Consider the following 19,283-nt stretch of genomic DNA (forward strand, 5'->3'; position numbering starts at 1 on the left):
AACCTCACAGTTTTATAAAGGCAACTGACCAATCAGAATCAAGTACCATATTTTCTGGAACATAAATTTCATGCATCATCTGAAGTGTGCTGCAACTATTTACTTTCAGTTTCAATTTAAGTAAATTAATTTAAGTTTGCCATTTATAATTAATGTTGTTTGTAATGAATGCCACTATGTTTGTTTTATACTTAAATGTTTAATTCCTGTTCTTTTCTGGATACTATTAAATGTAAAAGATTTAAGTGAGGGGCGCTTAAATACGTTATTGTTTATAATGTAAATTGTAAAGTGTAAACTTTTACATTTATTTCTTAATGTAATAATAACGTGACTGTGAATGTTTTTTTCTTTCATGTCAAGGTGTATTTATTCAAGATTTTTATTATATACAAAAAACAAACATCAGCAAAATTCAATTTTGACCCTGTGCAGCTTATTTTCCAGAAAATACGGCCTTCCAGAAAGCTATTATTTAAAAAAGGTTATAATAATAGTATACCACATTGCACATCGTCACTGATCCGATCATTACCTAATGCTAATCAGATAACAGTAATAGTATTTGTGCATGTTAAATGTCTTTTGTCTATGATGCTGACTACTGCTTTTGATTGGATGTTATGTGTTTCAGGGAGTCATTGTGTATCTGGAGGAGCAGTTTAGTCCACAGGTGCATGCAGAATTTTCTGTATTAGTAGACGTGCTGCAAAGCCCAGAGATGCTGTTTCCTGAGTCTGCACAGCTCCGCAGTGAGGATGGAGCCTTCATGTCTAAGTGAGACACGCACCCACGTCAAACTAATTAAAACCATGCGTCATACGCGATGAATATATTAAACAAGTCCAGTGGCAGTGTTAAAAATAGCCATAGGTATAGGTATGACATAAATCCATGAGAATTTCTGCTATAGCTCCAAACATTTACGTCAGCAACACCCTTAACTAATTGTCTGTTTTTCTGTAAAAATGGGTTTAAAACATGTGAATGCCAATTTGTATTGAATTGAAAATATGGTCATGTTTGTATGTATGTGTTGGACCTGGTTGTGCTGTGATTAGTATACCAGCAGAATCATATACGAGCTATAAAATGTTTTTGTTGTGTATGTGCCTGGGGTTCTGAGTGCCTTATATAAGCAATTATCTGAGTCTGAGCAAGATATACCTCTAAAATCACAGACCGTCTGCCTGTGATTTATAGAAGTCTACACGACTAGGGCATAAAACAGATTTCCTGTTTTATTTGTCACAACATTTTTGGACATTCCATTTATTAAAATAATATGGCTAATGGAAAATTGTTGCAAAAACAATTCAAATACTTATTGAATTGAAAACAGTCTCAAACTGCCAACCCCATAGTATGTGATATTGTCATACATACACACAAAATGTTAAGCAGCACAACTGTTTTTAACATTGATAAGAAATAATTCTTGAGCATCAAATCAGCATATTAGAATGATTTATCAAGGATCATGTGACACTGAAGACTGGAGTAATGATGCTGAAAATTCAGCTTTGCCATCACAGGAATAAATTATGTTTTAATATTAAAACAGTTATTTTAAATTGTAATCATTTTTAACGATATTCTTGTTTTTACTGTATTTTTAATCAAATAAACAGCCTTGGTGAGCATAAGAGATTGTTTAAAAACATTTAAAAAATCTTACTGACCTCAAACTTTTCAACAGTAGTGTACTTTTAGTCCTTAAATATTTTAATAACATCTGACTGTCATATAAAATCCAGTTTTGTCATGTGTCTAGCCTGTAAATGGAACTGTTACCTGCATAAATCTGTTGTTCTCAAGGATTTCAATCTCAGCCAGTACTCCACTAAAAGCAAAGAATTATATTCTAAGTATTTTAGGATGACAATGTATTTTGATATCTCGGTAATTGTATGTATTGATATTAGTTAAATGCATAGTTGCAAAACATTTTTAGTTGATGTGACTGGTCGATTGGCCAAGTTGATATCCTTAAATTATGTTACATGTTTAGTGTGAAATATGATACAATATTCTCTCTCAGGCTCATCAAACACACCAAGAAACTGATGGAGAAAGAGGAGAAGCTGTGTATTAAGATCCTGCAGACCCTGCGAGAGATGCTGGATAGGAAAGAAATATTTGAGGATAAGGTAAGTTTGGTGGGAACTTTACGTAACCTTATTCTGGCCTTTTTTTGTTAGTCTTAGTCTGTAATTATGAGAATGTGTAGAAAATGTGTTTCTTATACAACCTGCCACTAACGAGCACTAACAAATAGCAGATCAGCTCAGGTTTTATAGTGAACATCAAAAATGCACCTGCCACCTGTGATGTCATAATGCCTTTAGGGAATGTTGTTGCCATGCCAGTAACCACCAGAAGAGGGCGATAATGCCCAAACCAAGGACTGTGTGAACCTGATGACCCCTCCCCTCAACCCGTAGAGCTGAGAGTGCTTATGTGTGTGTGTATGCGGGTGTGTGAAGCTCAGCTCAGCTCCTGGGCCTCTGCAGTGTCGTTGGCATCTGTAGCAGGGTGAATGCTGGGAGTCCTGAATGCTCCAGACAGTTAATCAGCATTCAGTCCCGCGCTGTTACATAAGCAAAGGCACATGAGGACACGCTCATAGTGTTGGAGCAAGTAGCCAAATCACCCAGCACCACAAATCAATACTGCAGAGAGCTGACTATGGCCTTGCACATGGAGAGAGAGTGAGAGAAAAACAAAGAGAAGGAAGAATAAAGGACAGGAAAAGCTGTAGCAGATTAAGTCGCATTTGTTGCATCATAAACATTGACAACATAGTCATTAGTGGTGGAATGACTTAAATGTAACATACAAGACTTGTGATTAAGTTTAAAAGTATAAAGGCACGGTTCCATTAGTGAGATTTCAGCACAATTTCGCATACAAAAAAGGGGCATTTCCAATAGTATAGCCAAGTATGAAGTGCAGCTTTAAAACCAAGCAGCTTTCTTTTGTTTTGCACGGCGAAATTTTGTGAATGAGCAAAATCTACGCAAGGAACTTTTTCACCCTCCCAATCACATGGATTTCTGAAATCGACGTCGAGGAACAGTAGATGTTTCTGAACCTTATAAGTTGTTACATCTCTCTACCACAAAAATGAATGTGTTTGTTTGTTTTTGGAGCGTTTGTTCTGTGGAATGTTGGAACCTATTTTCGCCAGTTGAACTTGTTGAATCCGCATTTGTTCAATCTGAATTTGTTGAATCAGAAATTCGCTTGTGAAATTTTGCCATGGTAGATGTAACCGCACATTCAAAGCGAGTCAGATTTGTGGTGTTTCCCCACCAGTTTGCATAATTTTTACATCTGTTGGTGTTTATTTTGGCGCGTTCATTCTCCATAAGGTTTGGCTATATTTGCTGTGTCATTTGCATGATAAAGTTTATGACATCAAGAGCTGGGTAGATTACTTACAAATTGTCATTTGTAACGGATTCCAAATTACTTGAGACAAACTCTAGTTAGTAACGTAATCCATTTCATTACACAGTTTAGGTAATATAATCAGATTACTTTTAGATTACTTTTGACCTAACTTGTTTATTAAATTTGATTTAAGTAGGATAAACTTGTAGAATATGGATATAAAAATGCAAAGATGACAATATATTCCATTTGTTGTTATTGACAACATGAAGTGCATTAAACATTACATTACATTATTAAGGTTTCCCAAACTGTGGTTCGTAAAGGAACTGCAGGGGGTTTGTGAGTTTAATGAAAAGCAAATAGTTACGGTAATTAAATCATAAAAATGTAAAATCACTTTTTTTTTTTTTTCCTCCTTGCGTGAAACTTTTAAAATGGCTGGAATTCACCCTCAAAATTTCGCCGAGCAACGGTAAATGTGGCCACACCTTAAAAGGAATTTGTTTCAACTCTCCGCCAATAAAAAAAAAAAAGCAGGTTTGCACAATTCCACATCTGTATGTGCTTGTTTATTTAGGAGCTTTTGTTCTCCACTGGGTTTGACTGTTTGCCATGAAGTTGCATCATTGTCATTGACATCTCAGTGAGTGGTGGAATGTCTTAAATGCATTTTAAGTGTAAAAGAAGTGTAAAAGTGACTCAGATTTGTTCCATCTCTCCACCAGAAAAAAAGCTAGTTTGCGTAATTCCTCGTCCGTATGTGTTTGTTTTTTTTGGAGCACTCGTTCTCCACAGGGTTTGGCTTTTTTGCCATGTTCTTCCCACCCTGAGAGTGGTGCTGCGGTTTCATGCAGGCCTGCTCGGCACAGACCGCCGGCTCCCCGGGGAGAGAGAGAGTAGGAGGGCGAGCGAGGGAAAGAAGGAGGGGGGAGGGAGCGAGCGAGCATGTGAGAAGCCATGTGAGGGAAGAGAAAAAAGCGTGGCACAGCAGCAGGCGGAGGGATTGGAGAGGCGTGGTGTCTGCTGAGTCCATGAGGCGAAGGAGCGGGGGGTGTTTACGTAACCGGCCTGCAGTGTCTGAGCCAACCTCACGTGGCTCATCATGTTCTCGCTCTCGCTCACTCGCTCGGTCTCTCCCATCATTTAGCACTTGTTTATCTCAGTGCTTTTTCTCTTAAGTCTTTGTTTTCGGGTTGAATTTCTCTCGTACTAGCTTGAAGCCATTCTGTTTTTTTTTTTTTTCATTTTTTCGTTCTTTTTCTCTCGCCAGTGACTTGGTGATTTGGTTGCTGAGCAGCAGGTCATGACTCATGAGCAGATATAATTGGCCTCGCTCTCTCTCTCTCTCTCTCTCTCTCTCTCTCAAATGATCACTTGTGTCAGCGTGGTGAGCTGAACGTGAGCGTGTGTCTGCACACAATGTACAAAATGTTTAAAATGTCAAGCGTGTGCTGTTGTTCCACTGTAATTTTAGATATGTGGTAATGGCAAACAGTCACAGCAGAGAAAGCTGAGCTCAAAGCTTCAAACTGGCGAGAGTATCCGTGTATTTTCCTGTGTGTTTATTCAGTTTTTGACACTATAGAAGAAGTGTGTGTAGTTGTGTTTAGGAACATTTGACTTGTGGTTCCAGGGAGGGTGTGGTTTTGACTGTTCTAATTTTAATTGATTTATTGACTTAAATGATTTGTTCATGCATCATTTAAAAAAAAAAAAATTGTTCCGTCGTAATCTTTAATCAAAAACACTAACTTCCTCTAGCCCTTGCAATAATTTAGACATTTTCATGACGTATTGTCATAAGAATAAACTAAGAATAAAGTTTTCTATCATTTCTAATTAGTTTTTAAATTTCTAATAGTATTGGGACCACATTCCTTGCTAACTACTGTGAAGTCACTTTATTTATCGGTCTCAAAATTAAAAATAAATTTTAACACTTTCTAAAGAAATCAGATATGCTCATCAAGGCTGCATTTATTTAATAATAATATTATTCTTATTAATAATATTATAAAGTAATATTGTGAAAAGTTATTGCAATTCAAAATTACTGTTAATTAAATTTTTTTTTTTTTTTTTTTAATAGATTGAAATATTGTTTTTTGTAACAATGTAAAAATTGGTACTGTCACTTTTGATAAAAATGAATGCATCCTTTTATTTTCTTAAAAAAATAGTACAGTAGTTTTAATTACAAATTTGAATAAATTCTGTATATTAAATCAAGCCAAATTGTTGTTGATGTCTGCTTAAAGGCACAGATTAAAATGACTGGTCGTTAAAAGAAAAAGTTCTGAAACTTCAGACCGTCATGTGCTGTACTATGTTCGTGGGCAGGTTGTGTTCTAACATAGTGAACTACGTCAATAAACGCAAGTCTGTTCATAAATCCCTCTTACCAAATTTCCAATACTGGCACAAGCACCAGCAGCATTTTCATGGAAAGGGGGTAATAGATGCACCGCACAGGCTTTGTGTTTTTGCAGAACGTGATAAAAGTGAGAGTGAGCATGGCTCGGTGTACGTGTGAAACCCTTCTGTAAGACAGCCAGGCCACTTCTGGTCCTTGCGTACTTTCTCCCTTTTCCAAGATGTTTCTGTTCATTGGGTCCAGCTCTTGTTACAAAACATTAACCGCGGCCTGTTCTGGAGTGTGTTTAGCTAGAGTAATACCTTGCGTCTCACGAGTTGGGCGTACCCTTGAAGTAAACTCTCTCATACCAGTATTTGGTGACTAGTTTTGTGTGTGTGTGTGTGTGTGTGTGTGTGTGTAAACAGGCCTCTCCTGTTTGTTGACAAAGGAAAGAAAAGCCCTGTTACATAACAGCCTATGCCTCTCTCTCTCTCTCTCGCTCTCATCCTCCCTGTATTTCTCTCCAGCCAAGTTTCACACTACCGCCCGGAGGCAAAGCAGCTTTCCAGATTACCAACCACAAACGGTTAAGCTCCTCACACACATGCAGATACACACACATCACTGCACACACAATGCTGGGCCGGGGGTGGGAACAGGACATGTACACTCTCTAAAATTCACTCACATACATCAGCTCTGTGTGAGCAGGTCTCCCCGATGACTGCGGTGGAATACAACTGTTTCAGCCCACACACAAATCCCGCCAGAGCTCTTAGACCAAAGCCTGCATGGACACACACACGTTTAATCCAGGGGTCTCGCCAATGCCGCATGCCAACATGCCTGTTCATGATGACTGCTGCAGTGAAATAAAGCGAAAGGTGGCGTCCCTGCTGCTACATTGAGCATTTGAAATCTATACAAAACACATTCGCAATGCATTTAATTACTGTACAGTGGGGGACAAACAGGTTTACGACCTCGTTGAACATCTGGGATTCAAAATTTGGATACAAGCTAAATTTTAGGATTTTGAAAAATGTTAACTAAAGAAACCTTAAAATAAAATGAGTAAGATATCTTAAGTCTTAATCTTAATTCTTAATCTTTTTTTATTTTTGATATAAATACACAATATATTTTTTGCTACTTATAAAAATAAAATAAAAAAATAAAAAATATGAAATTAAATGAAATAATAAAAAAATTAAACTGCACTTTAATTCTGCACTTTTAAACTGCTTGAATTTTGCATTGCTGAAATTCATGTTGTTTTTTTTCTATTCAACTTTGGACTCAAATCTGATTTAAAAAAATTAGAAAAATAAAATGCTTACTATTATCCCCACTGTAAAAACAAACTTTATAATTTTATATATACAATTTATTTATATATATATATATATATATATATATATATATATATATATATATATATAATATAAAATTATAAATAGCTATGGGACTTTGTTCCATTTCATTGGAGTGTTTTGAAGTTAGGATAAAATCTATGAAAGAAATGTTTTTTTTTTATATATATTTAGAGCTGTTCTTCCATTTGACTCTATATCACTTGCAATTTCATGTTTTAGCCACAGGTGTCGATAGAGGGCCCGGATTTAATGGATCTTTAATGGATCTTTAATGCATTATCTCTTACACAGTTACAAAGAGAAGGAAGAATTTTCAACCGTGTGCTTGTGTATTTGTAAGGGTGTTGTTTTTTTTTCCCGTCCCACCCTCATTGTTTAAATAAGTCATCAAGCATGGTGCAAGAGGTGTGTGGTCACCATGGAAATGAGCCCAGAACATCCTGTACTGCTCCTTTTCCTTTAAGAGTCAGAAAAACACACCTGTAGATGATCCACAGGAGGTCCAGAGTACGCAGCAGGAGTAAGCTTTAGTGAGAAGACTAACTTTAGGAGCAGCATGTTCTCAACAGCTTAGATCATGTTCTCTATTGATATTCATCCTGGTCAGCTTGTCCTGCATACACACCATTGGAAAGCACCATAGTTACTTCATAGGGATATTTTTAGAATAAAATCTTCAAAGAATAAATGGAAAATCCAAGCTTAGTACAGTGTCTGAAACTTTGCCACATTATTATTTACAGGGCATTACTAAAGTATTACAGCTCTGCTAAATATATAGGCTGCATTTTTTTGATCGAAAATAGTGAAAACAGCAATATTGTAAAAAATAGTTTTCTAGTGATATCGGAATTCCAACTGTTTGCATCACTCTGCTTGAGGTATTTCTCACAGCGAGTGTCATGGTGGATGCCCAAATCCATTATAATTTTATAAATAATACTGTCTGTGTGTCATGGAATGTAGTTTTGAGAGTTATTATTTTTAGGTGAGAATGTACTTGTTTAGACTTCAAATATGCAGTTTGTTAATAAAGATAATGTCTATTTGAAAATTTGCTTCATCGTTTTGGAGATGTGAGCTCCAGGGTGTCAGAGGCTGTTCAGCACTCATGAACCTACCGAGAGCAACCTTACCTCAGCCAGATCTTCTGGAATTTTCTGCTATAATTTAATTTGTTATGGGTAAATCTAATGGGCAGTCTTTGGCCCCATGCATTAATCTATTATTTATTCCGAAGCATATAGCTTTGGCTGAGGGCGCTGCCTTTGTACTTTTGGCTGAATTGCCTAGTAACTTTTATGATGGCTGTTGTTGTTGTTTATGTAATATTATATAATACAATAAGCTTTCAGTGAAGCAACTCAATGTTCCTTCATTACTAGTTCTAAAACAGAGGCTTGGGCTCAGCTGTTAAACTGTCAAACTGACATTTGAATCGGTGATAGTTCTGCACAGAAGAGGGTTTTTAAAGGCACTCCGTTTTTGTTTCTTATGTATTTACACACTCGTGCCGTCGAACTGTTGTATAAACGCAATATCACACTCGTAGCCATGTGATATGGCTGTATATCAGCACTGCTGTGATTTCCTACGTCCGAATAACAGCAGTGCTGATATACAGCCATATTGCACTGCTACTCATGTGATATTGCTCATTTAAAATATATATATATATGTATATATGTATGTATATATATGTATGTGTGTGTGTGTGTATATATGTGTGTGTAATTAGAAAAGTTATTTATTTAAAATTTTAATAATAGTTCACATTAATAAAATACAGCGTTGTTGAGCGTGAGCAATATCTTTCAAAAATATTTTAAAAATCTAGACTTGCGGTCTATTTGTGAAACAATGGGTCAGTCTGAAGAGCTTAGTGAAGTACAATTCCAAGCGTCAGATAGAGTGGTGTAAAGCTTGCTGCCACTGGACTCCGGAGCAGTGGAAACATGTTTAAGTGATAAATCACACTTTTGCAGTCTGATGACCGAGTCTGTGTTTGGCAGATGCCAGGAGAATGTTATCTGCCGGACTGCATTGTGCAAAGTGTAGATGTTGTAGGGCTGTTTTTCAGGGATTGCCAAGACATTTTGGACAAGGCTATGCTTCCAACTTTGTGAGTACAGTTTGGGGAAGGCGCTTTTCTATTCCATCTAGCTGTGCCCCAGTATACAAAGCAAGGTCCATAAAGACATTGTTGGATGAGTTTGGTCTGAAAGAACTTGACTGGGCTGCACAGAGCCCTGACCTCAGTGTGTGAGCCAGGCCTTCTTGTCCAACATCAGTGCCTGACCTCACAAATGTTAAAAAATTCCCACAGAAACACTCCAAAATCTTTTGGAATGCCTTTCCAGATGAGTGGAAGCCGTTATAGGCGTAAAGAGGGGACCAACTGCATGTTAATGTCTGTGTATTTAGAATGCAACGTCATTTAAAGAGAGAAAGTCTTGGCCTTGCCTGTAAATCAACAATCCATACATACAAAGATAGAGATATTTCTTTCCTACATGCTTTTATAACTGCCTCAGTGGAAGGCTGTGGAACAGATGTTATTAATATTGGCTGTTTATCAGCCCTTTGCTTGTATATTTGACAGATTTAAGTGGATTCATCATGAAGATTAATTGTGCGTGCATGAGACTCAGCATCTGTGAATGCGTGTTGAGTACTGTTTGTGTAATGTCGTGTTGTTTGTGTGTAAATGCTCACTTCGGTGGGCTCCGAGTGTTCAGGTCTGTCCGAAATCAAGGCCCAAGCATCCACGGGTCAGGCGCGGATGGCAGACAGTGAATCTCACAAACACGTCTTGTGCCCCTAAGGACGTTAGGCGATCACATGCCCCACTTCCAAACGACACCAGGGTCAGTCATCTTCAGGAAAGGTTGTTTACGTCCTTGCTGCTGTTTGTCTTGGCCTTGCCTGCAAATCAACGATCTCTCCAATTGCTCTCACATGCAAGGCTAATTTGTTTTCCTGCTTGTGGCACTGTTTATGAGGAGAGCCACATTGAACACTGCTACCTCTGAGAGCAGGTCACAAGGGACCTCTGGACCAATCGCACAGTGGTCAGGCCACTGGACTGGGCGGATGCTTACAGGAACCCGGACTTAGAGACTCCCCCTTGTCCTCCTGACTATGAGAAGATAAATGCTAGGGGAGATTGATTCTGGAGAGTAGTGTTAGGTATCAAGGCCAGAACCAATGCAAATGTAGCTTATGATTAAGATCTTGAAATTTTCTTAAAGTAAAACAATGTATTCTGAAGACTGTTTAGAATTGCATAAGGAAATTCACATGTGAATGAGTCATTCAGATCAGTTTTGTAAACCAGATTTAATTAAATGATCCAACTCAAAAGAATGATTCGTTCCACTTGCATGAATAGTGAGAGCTATTAAGTGAATAATAACTTACATTTTGGCTTCAGAAGACTTGGTATAAAGTGCAAGTTACTTTCATACAGGATCGGAAAATTAACTTTTACATTGAGGCAATATTTGCCCCCCTTAATTGACTTCCAGGGGCATTTTTAAGCTTTGTAAGGACATTTTTATAATTACTAAATGTACGTTGGTTGAATTGAAGTATTTCATATAAAATAAAACACAATTACTTCTATCAATTTACAAAACTATAGCCTGCAGAAAGTCAGGTTATTTTAGTAGAAACAAACAAACGGAATAATTTAAATACATTGCAGAAATCAAGCAAGAATGTTCCCTATCACTGAAGTGCGCCATAACTTCAGTCTAGCACGAGTTCTGCAAACAATAACTTAAGCACACTGCAAAATGAATCTCTTACTTGCATCTTATCTGCACTTTTGTTGTTTATGAGAAAACCTGTCAGAGTGCAGATTCACATTTCAGTCAGTGAGCATGTACACTTAACAAAACTGCATTTTCAGCAATGACTAATCTAAACTCCCCTGATTGGCCATTGCATTCATAAACTCAACAGAAATGTTTGTGATTGGATACAGTGCTCAACTCTGATGCAAGGTGAGCAGATCTAAATAATAAATGCTTTTCATTCATTTTCATTTCATTTACATTTATGCAACAGTTTTAATAGTTTTTCATTGTGGTTTTGCATCCTAGAAAGCTTTTAAGCTTCAAAAACGATGCAAAAGCACTATAAAGGTGAACTATTCATAAATTCTGAGTGAGCTATCCTTTAATAAATTAACTAGTATCTTTCTCTCGTTCTTTTTCCACTATCTTCCCTGGTTTCTGTTATGCAAGATCTCGACTCTGAGAAGATGTGGTCATGGTGTTCATGTCTAGACTGCCTGACGAGATTTTAGGTGTATTGATTTTTCTCTCACACTCTTTCTCTTCCATAAATCTGTTCCACCCAAAGTCATACTCCTCCCTCTGCTCTTAAAAAGTGCATCGTAGAAAAGTTTCAGTACATTAATTTTAAAGTGCCAATGAAGTTGTTTTGAAGGCCTTCTGTGCTGTGTGAGATGTTTACACAACCGCTTCAATGGATAAAGCATGTAAAATTAGTTCTCTGGCTTAAATCAGCAGGGAATGTTTGGTTGTCATACCCCGCACCTTTCACAGACTTTAATAATATAATTTTATCACCCTCTGAATATATTATATTATTATACTGCAAATGTTTGTTTGTTTGTTTGTTTTTTGGACAAAATTTTAAATAACTGCTTTCTATTTCAGTATATTTTAAAGCATAATTTATTCCTGTGATTGCAAAGCTGAATTTTCAGCAGCAGTTGCTCTAGTCTTCAGTGTCACATGATCCTTTAGAAATCATACTAATATGCTGAATTGGCATTCAAGAAATACTTTTAAATTATTATTATTATTATTATTTAAAACGGTTGTGCTGCTTAATATTTTTATGGAAATCATTATACATTTTTTCAGGATTATTTGATCAATAAAAATTTCAAAAGAACAGCATTTATTTAAAATATAATTTTGTGACGATGTACTTTAAAAGTGTTTACTATCACCTTTGATCAATTTAATTAATATATATATAATAATATTTGGTAACACTTTACTATAGGGACCAATTCTCACTCTTAACTAGTTGCTTACTAGCATGCCTATTATTAACATATTGGCTGTCTATTAGCACTTATAAAGCACATATTCTTTTTTTTAAAGTTATATTTATGGGTGATTTCTGCATTTATTGGGACAGGAGAGTAGAGAGGTGACAGGAAAGCGTTGGGTGGAGAGAGAGGGGGCCAGGATCGGCAATGACCGCAAGACAGGAATGGAACTCGGGTCGGTGTGAGCGCAGTTGCGCTGCATGTCGGCACACTAACCATGAGGCTATTGCCGCTGACATAAAGCACATATTTTGCATATACCTTTCTTATACTTTTATTTAGTTTTCTCAATTTATTCCCGTCTCTATGAAATTTTTTAACACATCCAAAAGTTGGAGAAGAAAGCCTGGCAGCTGTAACCTTAGAGAGGAGCCCCATGTGTTGTAACGGGAGGCTATATGACCCAGGGCTGTGCCTTGAGGCCTAAGACAGAACCTGACTTGATGAGTCCAGCAGCGCAGAGCACCCCTCCCTTTTGCTGTGTCTCTCTTTCATTCTCTAGATCCCTCCATCCTGAGTTCTCAGGTACCTGCATACAGCAGCGGAGGGCTTTTTTTGAAGCTTGCTGGAGCATCCCAGGCTTAGCCAGGCCAGCCGCAGTGTGGCGTGCCCGTGCACATTTTAAAAAAAGTCAGGCTGTCTGTTTTTTCCTCCCCACTGCTCTATCTATCCCTCCATCTTTCCCTCACCCCCCTTCTCTCTCTCTCTATCTCTTATCTGTCTTTTTTTTTGCTGTCTCTATCTCTCTCTCTCTTTTGTCCTCACTTCACCTGCGCAGGGTTTTTTTTTTTCCTCTGCCATGCAGCAGCAGACGGATGAGTCAGACTGGCACTGCTACCTTCATCTCTCACTTTCCTCCTCGGTCTTCCCATCAAGTCCTCCGCAGAAGTGCAAGAAAGACTGCAGCATCAGGAGACACTAAACTCCCCCATTACAGCTGGTTTTGTAGGAAAGAGAGCAGCTTCTAGGAAAGCATGTCCAATACAGTGAACAGGAGCAGAAAATGATATGATGACGCCCTGAATATGGGCAAATATGGTTAATTATGATGGTTTCTGAAACTTAAAGGCATAGTTCACCTAAAAATTTAAAATCATTTAGTCATGCTCATGTCGTTCCAAACCTGAGTGACTTTCTTCTGTGGAACACAAAAGCTGATTTTTTTTAAAATGTCTCAGTATTTATTTTCTTCCATATACTGTACAGTGGAAGTTGATGGTTGCCAAAATGGTTTGTTTACCAGCATTCTTCAAAATATTATCTTTCATGTTCTGCAGAAGAAAGGAAGTCATACAGGTTTGAAACCAGCATGAGGGTTGCAAATGATGACAGGATTTTCATTTTTGAGTGAGCCATTTTTTTTAATAGAGAATGTTCACCTGCTTTTTGTGTGTGTGTGTGTGTGTGTGTGTGTGTGTTGGTGTGACGGCTCGTCCAGACAGTGGAAGCAGACACAGTCTGTGCTGACTGCTGATGAGTGTTTACTGAGAGAGTGGGAACAGCAACAACACGTGCTTGTCAGTGTGAGAGAGAGAAGTGTCTTCTCTCTGTGGCAGTTTGTCACTCTTGTGTCGGCACATGCATGGTCACACGGCCACCCTGGGTTTCATTATACTCCTGGGTGACACAGCGTGGAAGGGTGAAGTCAGTAAAATGTCATGGTCTGTCCACCACCTTACTCCTTTCCTGGCCATCCACAGGGTATTCATGAACAGTTATTTGCTATTTAGTAGTCGGTTGCAGGTGTTGTTTTTTATTTTATTTTATTTTGATTGTTTTTATTATTTTTATTTTATTTGAACCATTTTATTACTTATGGTTTTTATTTTATATTACTTTTTAGTTTTTATTTATGTCACTATTATATTTTAATTTTATTTTATTGTTGTATTTTATTTAAGATTTATTAATTTTTTTAATTAAATTTTTAAATTTGTAATGTTTGTCAATAAAATAAAACTAATAGTTCAGTTATTCATCTTTATTTGTATTTTATTTTGATTGTATTTATTTTTATTTTTATTTGAACCATTTTATTTCTTATGGTTTTTATTTTATATTCCTTTTGTTTTTATTTTATTTTTATGTCACACTTATATTATTTTAAGTTTACTTTATTTTATTGTTATTCTATGTTTGTTGTTTTTAATTTTTGTTCATTTCTTTTTATTGTTTTTATTTTTAATGTTTGTCTATAATAAAATAAAATAATATTTTTAGTTAATATTATTTTAATTATTAATATTATTATCAGTTATTCATTTTTATTAGTTTATTATTCGGTGCTTGACTTTGCTATTCTTTCACACATGCTGTTTGACCCACTCTTGCTAGCTGTCGAATGAACAGGACAAATGGAGAGTCACACCTGTTGGTAAATACATTTGTCAATCCCAAACACTGACTGCATGAATGCAGTCTTTCTCTCTCAATCACAAAAATAGCAGGAACTATCCCTAGCCAGATGTATAAAAACAATAAAATGAGACAGAAAGGAAGGATACAAAGAAAAGAAAGAACATTCAGCCAAGAGACAGAAGAAGGGAGAGACGATCTGTACCATCCCGCTCCTTCTACCGTGTCTTCCTCGTGATCTCTCAGCAAGCCGCCACCAGGTGTTACATAACTCTCGCTCTCTCTGTGTTAATCTATCTCTCTCGCTCGCTCTCGGTCTCTATGCCAGCCACTCTCCCCCCACCCTCTTTCTTTTTCACACGTTCAGTTTCTCTCCCACTGGGAAACAGATTTTCAAGGCAGCCGTCTGCTCTCTACCTTCAGCACTCGCCGTCTCACCCTCTGCCTCCCCAAGGTTTCGCTACACTTCTGGCATAATTACAGCAATTACTACAGTTTATACTAGTTATGTAAAAGTTCTCCCATGTGAGTGTGTGTTTTTATCCAACACAGTTGGGTGGAAAACACTCAAAAGTGTGAAGAGAATCAAAATGGACAGGAAATGAAGTACTCCCCACTTCACACAGTCGGCTATGAATCTTTGCACTAGATTGTCAAAAAATGGCTTTTTTAAATTAAAATAATAATTTAAGGAATGTATATATTTTATTGTATTTATTTAAGATTATTATTTTCAGTGGTCATTTTCTGCTTCATCAGATTTCCTAACTAGGGTTGTAATGCCAGTGGTAAATTTATGAAATATTAATTTTCTAAGATGGTCTCAATAGCATATCAAATCATTTTTTAGATTTGTAATATTTTTTAATATTATAGAAGGAAGTCTCTTATGCTCACCAAGACTACATTTATTTGATCAAAATACAGTAAAAACAGTATTATTGGGAAATTTTATTACATTGCATATTTAATTTTAATATAATCAATCTAAAATTAGGTAAAATGTTTTAAAATGTAATTTATTCCTGTGATGGTAAAGCTGAATTTTCAGCAGCCATTTATTTGAGTCTTAAATGTCCTTGAAAACTGTATTTTCTGGATTCTTTGAATAGAAAGTTCAAAAGAACAGCATTGATTTTAATTTAATTTAATTTAAAAAAATTTTTATATATGTCTTTTACTGTCACTTTTGATCAATTTAATGCATCCTAGCTTAATAAAAGAATAAATAACTTTTTTTTTTAATTGCACTGATGCCAAACTTTTTTTTAACTGTCTGTGTGTGTGTGTATATATATATATATATATATATATATATATATATATATATATATATATATATATATATATATATATATATATATATATATATATATATATATATATATATATATATATATATATATATATATATATATATATATATATATATATATATATATATATATAATAAATTATATTTATGTATGTAATTTTTTTCTTTATTTTTTATCAGGCACCTTATATAGACACCTGCAAGTTGTTATTTTTAAACATGCAAAACATATAGTTTCATGCCATTTCTAATTTTTCAATTATATGTGAAGTTATAGAATGATGTCTTTCTGTTTGGGGTTTCTTGAATATTTAAAAACATTTTCATGACTGAAAAATCGAAAGACCTGATACGCTCCATATTTTAAGGATGACCGAGTGCCTTCCTCTCTGGTTTCCTCAGGGTAACACACTGAGGAAGAGTCTCCTTACACACTACTTTGGCAACCATCGGCCCCACACCAAAGCCCTGGAATACAGCGGTGGGAACAGCTCTTCCTCTGGAGGTACGTCTCATAAATGACCATCAGCAGAAGCACTGTTGGCTCACCGTATACATCCTCTCGCCCAAATTCTGCTCCTCTCATACCGGACTCAATAGTGTTCTGTGTGTGTACATAGGTGGTTCTCCAGGACAGGACTCTGATAAGCCAGGCACTAGCGTAGTAGACATCCAGTGTGCTCTTGACAATGTTGGAGCATCCGAGCTGGTCATCGACCTCATCGTCAGCACAAAGAATGACCGTGTCTTTGAGGAGAGCATTTTACTGGGCATTGCACTCCTGAGAGGAGGAAATACACAGATTCAGGTATAAACAGGACACACATTCACAACGGGACACCTATAAGATTCAGGTGATGTCATTTTCTGTATGTCTCCCTGCAGAACTCTTTCTACAATCAGCTACACAAGCAGAAGAAGTCCGAGAAGTTCTTCAAGGTCTTCTATGATCGAATGGAGCTGGCACAGAAAGAGATTCGCTCCAGTGTGTCAGTCAACATGTTTGAGCTCAGCTGCAGGAAGAGAGAGGAGGAGGGCGAGGGCTCTGGAATCAGACATAAAAAAGGTATACATCCGCTTTCTGTCAGGTTCTTTCCATCTAAACATGAGAAAAAGATTTACAAAAGCATAGTGAATATTATTAAAACGGTAAAGAAATGTTTTATTGTATTTCACCCTAATAACAAAAGAACAATATAAACAATAATAATTAAAAGGCACAGTATGTAAGATTTTGGTAATAAAATATCCAAAAACCACTTGCATAGTGTGAAATATTTCATGCAGTTCTGTACTTGCATTATCCCAAAAGTTCCCAAGTATTTGTAAATTGTAAAGGGCAATTTAGATTTTTTTGCACCCTCAGATTCCAGATTTTCAAATAGTTGTATCTCGGCCAAATATTGTCCTGATGACATATAAATCTCAATTTCGAAAAATGTGGTCCAGGGTCACATATATGTAATTTTTCTGTCATTAGTCTTCTAAATAAATAAATCCAGAAATAAATATCAATAAATCAATCAATAAATTAATATTAATATCAATAAAAAAAAATATATTTAATAATTTATTATATTTTTTATTTGTATTATTATTTTTTTTTTTTTTTTTTTTTTTTTTTAATTTAGTAATGAGAATACACAACAAAACTCATAATGGTCCACAAAAAAATGCCATTGCTTATTTTTGCACAATGTGATTTCTTGTTTTTTCCCCTCCATATTCATTTTGGAATTTGACCTTGGTGAAAATCACCTGGAAATGTTTCTCCAGATGTTTTCAGAAGTTCGCCGTCATACTAAAATGATGTGACTTAAACCTGATTTTTTTGTGTGTGTTTGAACACAAGGTTGATGAATGATCTGAATGAAAAGATTGATTGAGAAGTTACCATGGAAACATATTTGGTATAATCTGAACTGGAAGTATTATAATAATAATAAATCTGGCAACTATGGACAGGCTTTATATGTACCCATTAAGATGCTGCATTTGCACATCATGATCTTTTTGGACTACAAGTGAAATAGGTGGAAAATAAAAAAATGTTGGTGCTTTTTGGAAATGTATCTGTAACAAAGGAAGGCCCCAAAAGACCACAAACCAGGTGTGATGTCTTTAAGTCTAAAAATAAACCTTTAGAAATCACTCTTTCAGTCTCTTGCTGAAAATAGAGACGTGTCCTAATTGCAGTGTTCTGCTTATCATGCTTAATCCTAAAAAAACCGACCTAGACTCTCTAATGACATGCTGCGTCTGAACTAGAAGTATGTCATTGGTCCCCTGAATAGCCCATTTATCACAAACAAGTGTGCTTTAATGCATAGCTATTCATGTGAGTGTAGTTCTGGCTTGAGGCAGTGTAAATGAAGAGACTGAGGCATATGAATAGTATCTGTCCCTATTTCAACTGCTGTGTCATGTGAGGGGTCGCTGGCACCTTATCAAAGGCCTGCTGTTAAAAAGCAGTGTTCTTTTTATTAAGAGAGAAAAGATTTCAAGTTCGCCCCGTGTCAAGCGGCGTAGTGCACGAGACATGATAGTTTGATAAAGAGAAATATTGTCGACAGCTGAGTTTTGAATAAGCTTCAAATGTGCCTAAATATACATCCAAAAACAACTAAAAATAATATATTCTCTCGATATCAGTACCTACAACTTGCTATGGATGACTTTGAATAGATATATCAATTCTCTAATGCTGTAGTAGATAACTCAATCTGTATATTGTCTAAAACTTTCTGATTTTTTTTTTTGAAGGGAAATAATAGTAGCAGTTGCTTACTATAAACATTGAGGGGAACACGTTTAATATTTAAATATTCAGGATGTTAGTCGATCAGTTGTGAAACAAGTGACTGTCTTTGAGTGAATCATTGATTCATTCCCTCAACCGATTCATTTGAGTGATTAGCAGTGATTCTGGAGCACACCTGGTGAATCATTTGCTCAACTGATTCGTTCGAAGATACTGATTGTTCAGCGACAAACCACAGTGAACAGTTTAACAAAACAAGTCAATCAGTTACACTGATTCATTCAGGAATATTATTACTGTGTATTGATTTGAGACCTGCAACCTTTAATTCTCCTGTGGGTTTGTTTGTAACTGTTGCCGTTTTTGCAATGTTGTGTCCAAAGAGTAAATGATTAAATATTAACCTCATGTTTATTGGACTATTGTATAAAAGCAATATCAATATTATATTTATGACTGAATCACAGCTCTTAATTGTGTGATATTACCATCAGTAGTACCTAAAGTAACTAGTATGGATAACATACTGAGAATTTTAGTTGAATTTTGAATAATGTACGGCAAACTTTCATAAATATTAGTCCTAAAATTACTAAAGCTAAAACTGAAAAAAAACAAACAAACATTAA

At 36.0% G+C, this 19,283-nt stretch overlaps 1 protein-coding gene across 1 annotated transcript in view; it reads left to right on the plus strand.

Moving 5' to 3' along the window:
- itpr2 (inositol 1,4,5-trisphosphate receptor, type 2) overlaps nt 1-19,283 on the plus strand; it is an 83,109-nt gene that overhangs the window by 32,798 nt on the left and 31,028 nt on the right. The window contains exons 36-40 of the mRNA XM_058750887.1: nt 635-777; nt 2,042-2,150; nt 16,296-16,398; nt 16,514-16,701; nt 16,779-16,959. Of these exons, the coding sequence (XP_058606870.1) occupies nt 635-777; nt 2,042-2,150; nt 16,296-16,398; nt 16,514-16,701; nt 16,779-16,959 (724 nt within the window). The remainder of the gene's footprint in view (nt 1-634; nt 778-2,041; nt 2,151-16,295; nt 16,399-16,513; nt 16,702-16,778; nt 16,960-19,283) is intronic.

This window comes from Onychostoma macrolepis, chromosome 18 (assembly GCF_012432095.1).
Source record: "Onychostoma macrolepis isolate SWU-2019 chromosome 18, ASM1243209v1, whole genome shotgun sequence".
NCBI classification, from domain to species: Eukaryota; Metazoa; Chordata; class Actinopteri; order Cypriniformes; family Cyprinidae; genus Onychostoma; species Onychostoma macrolepis.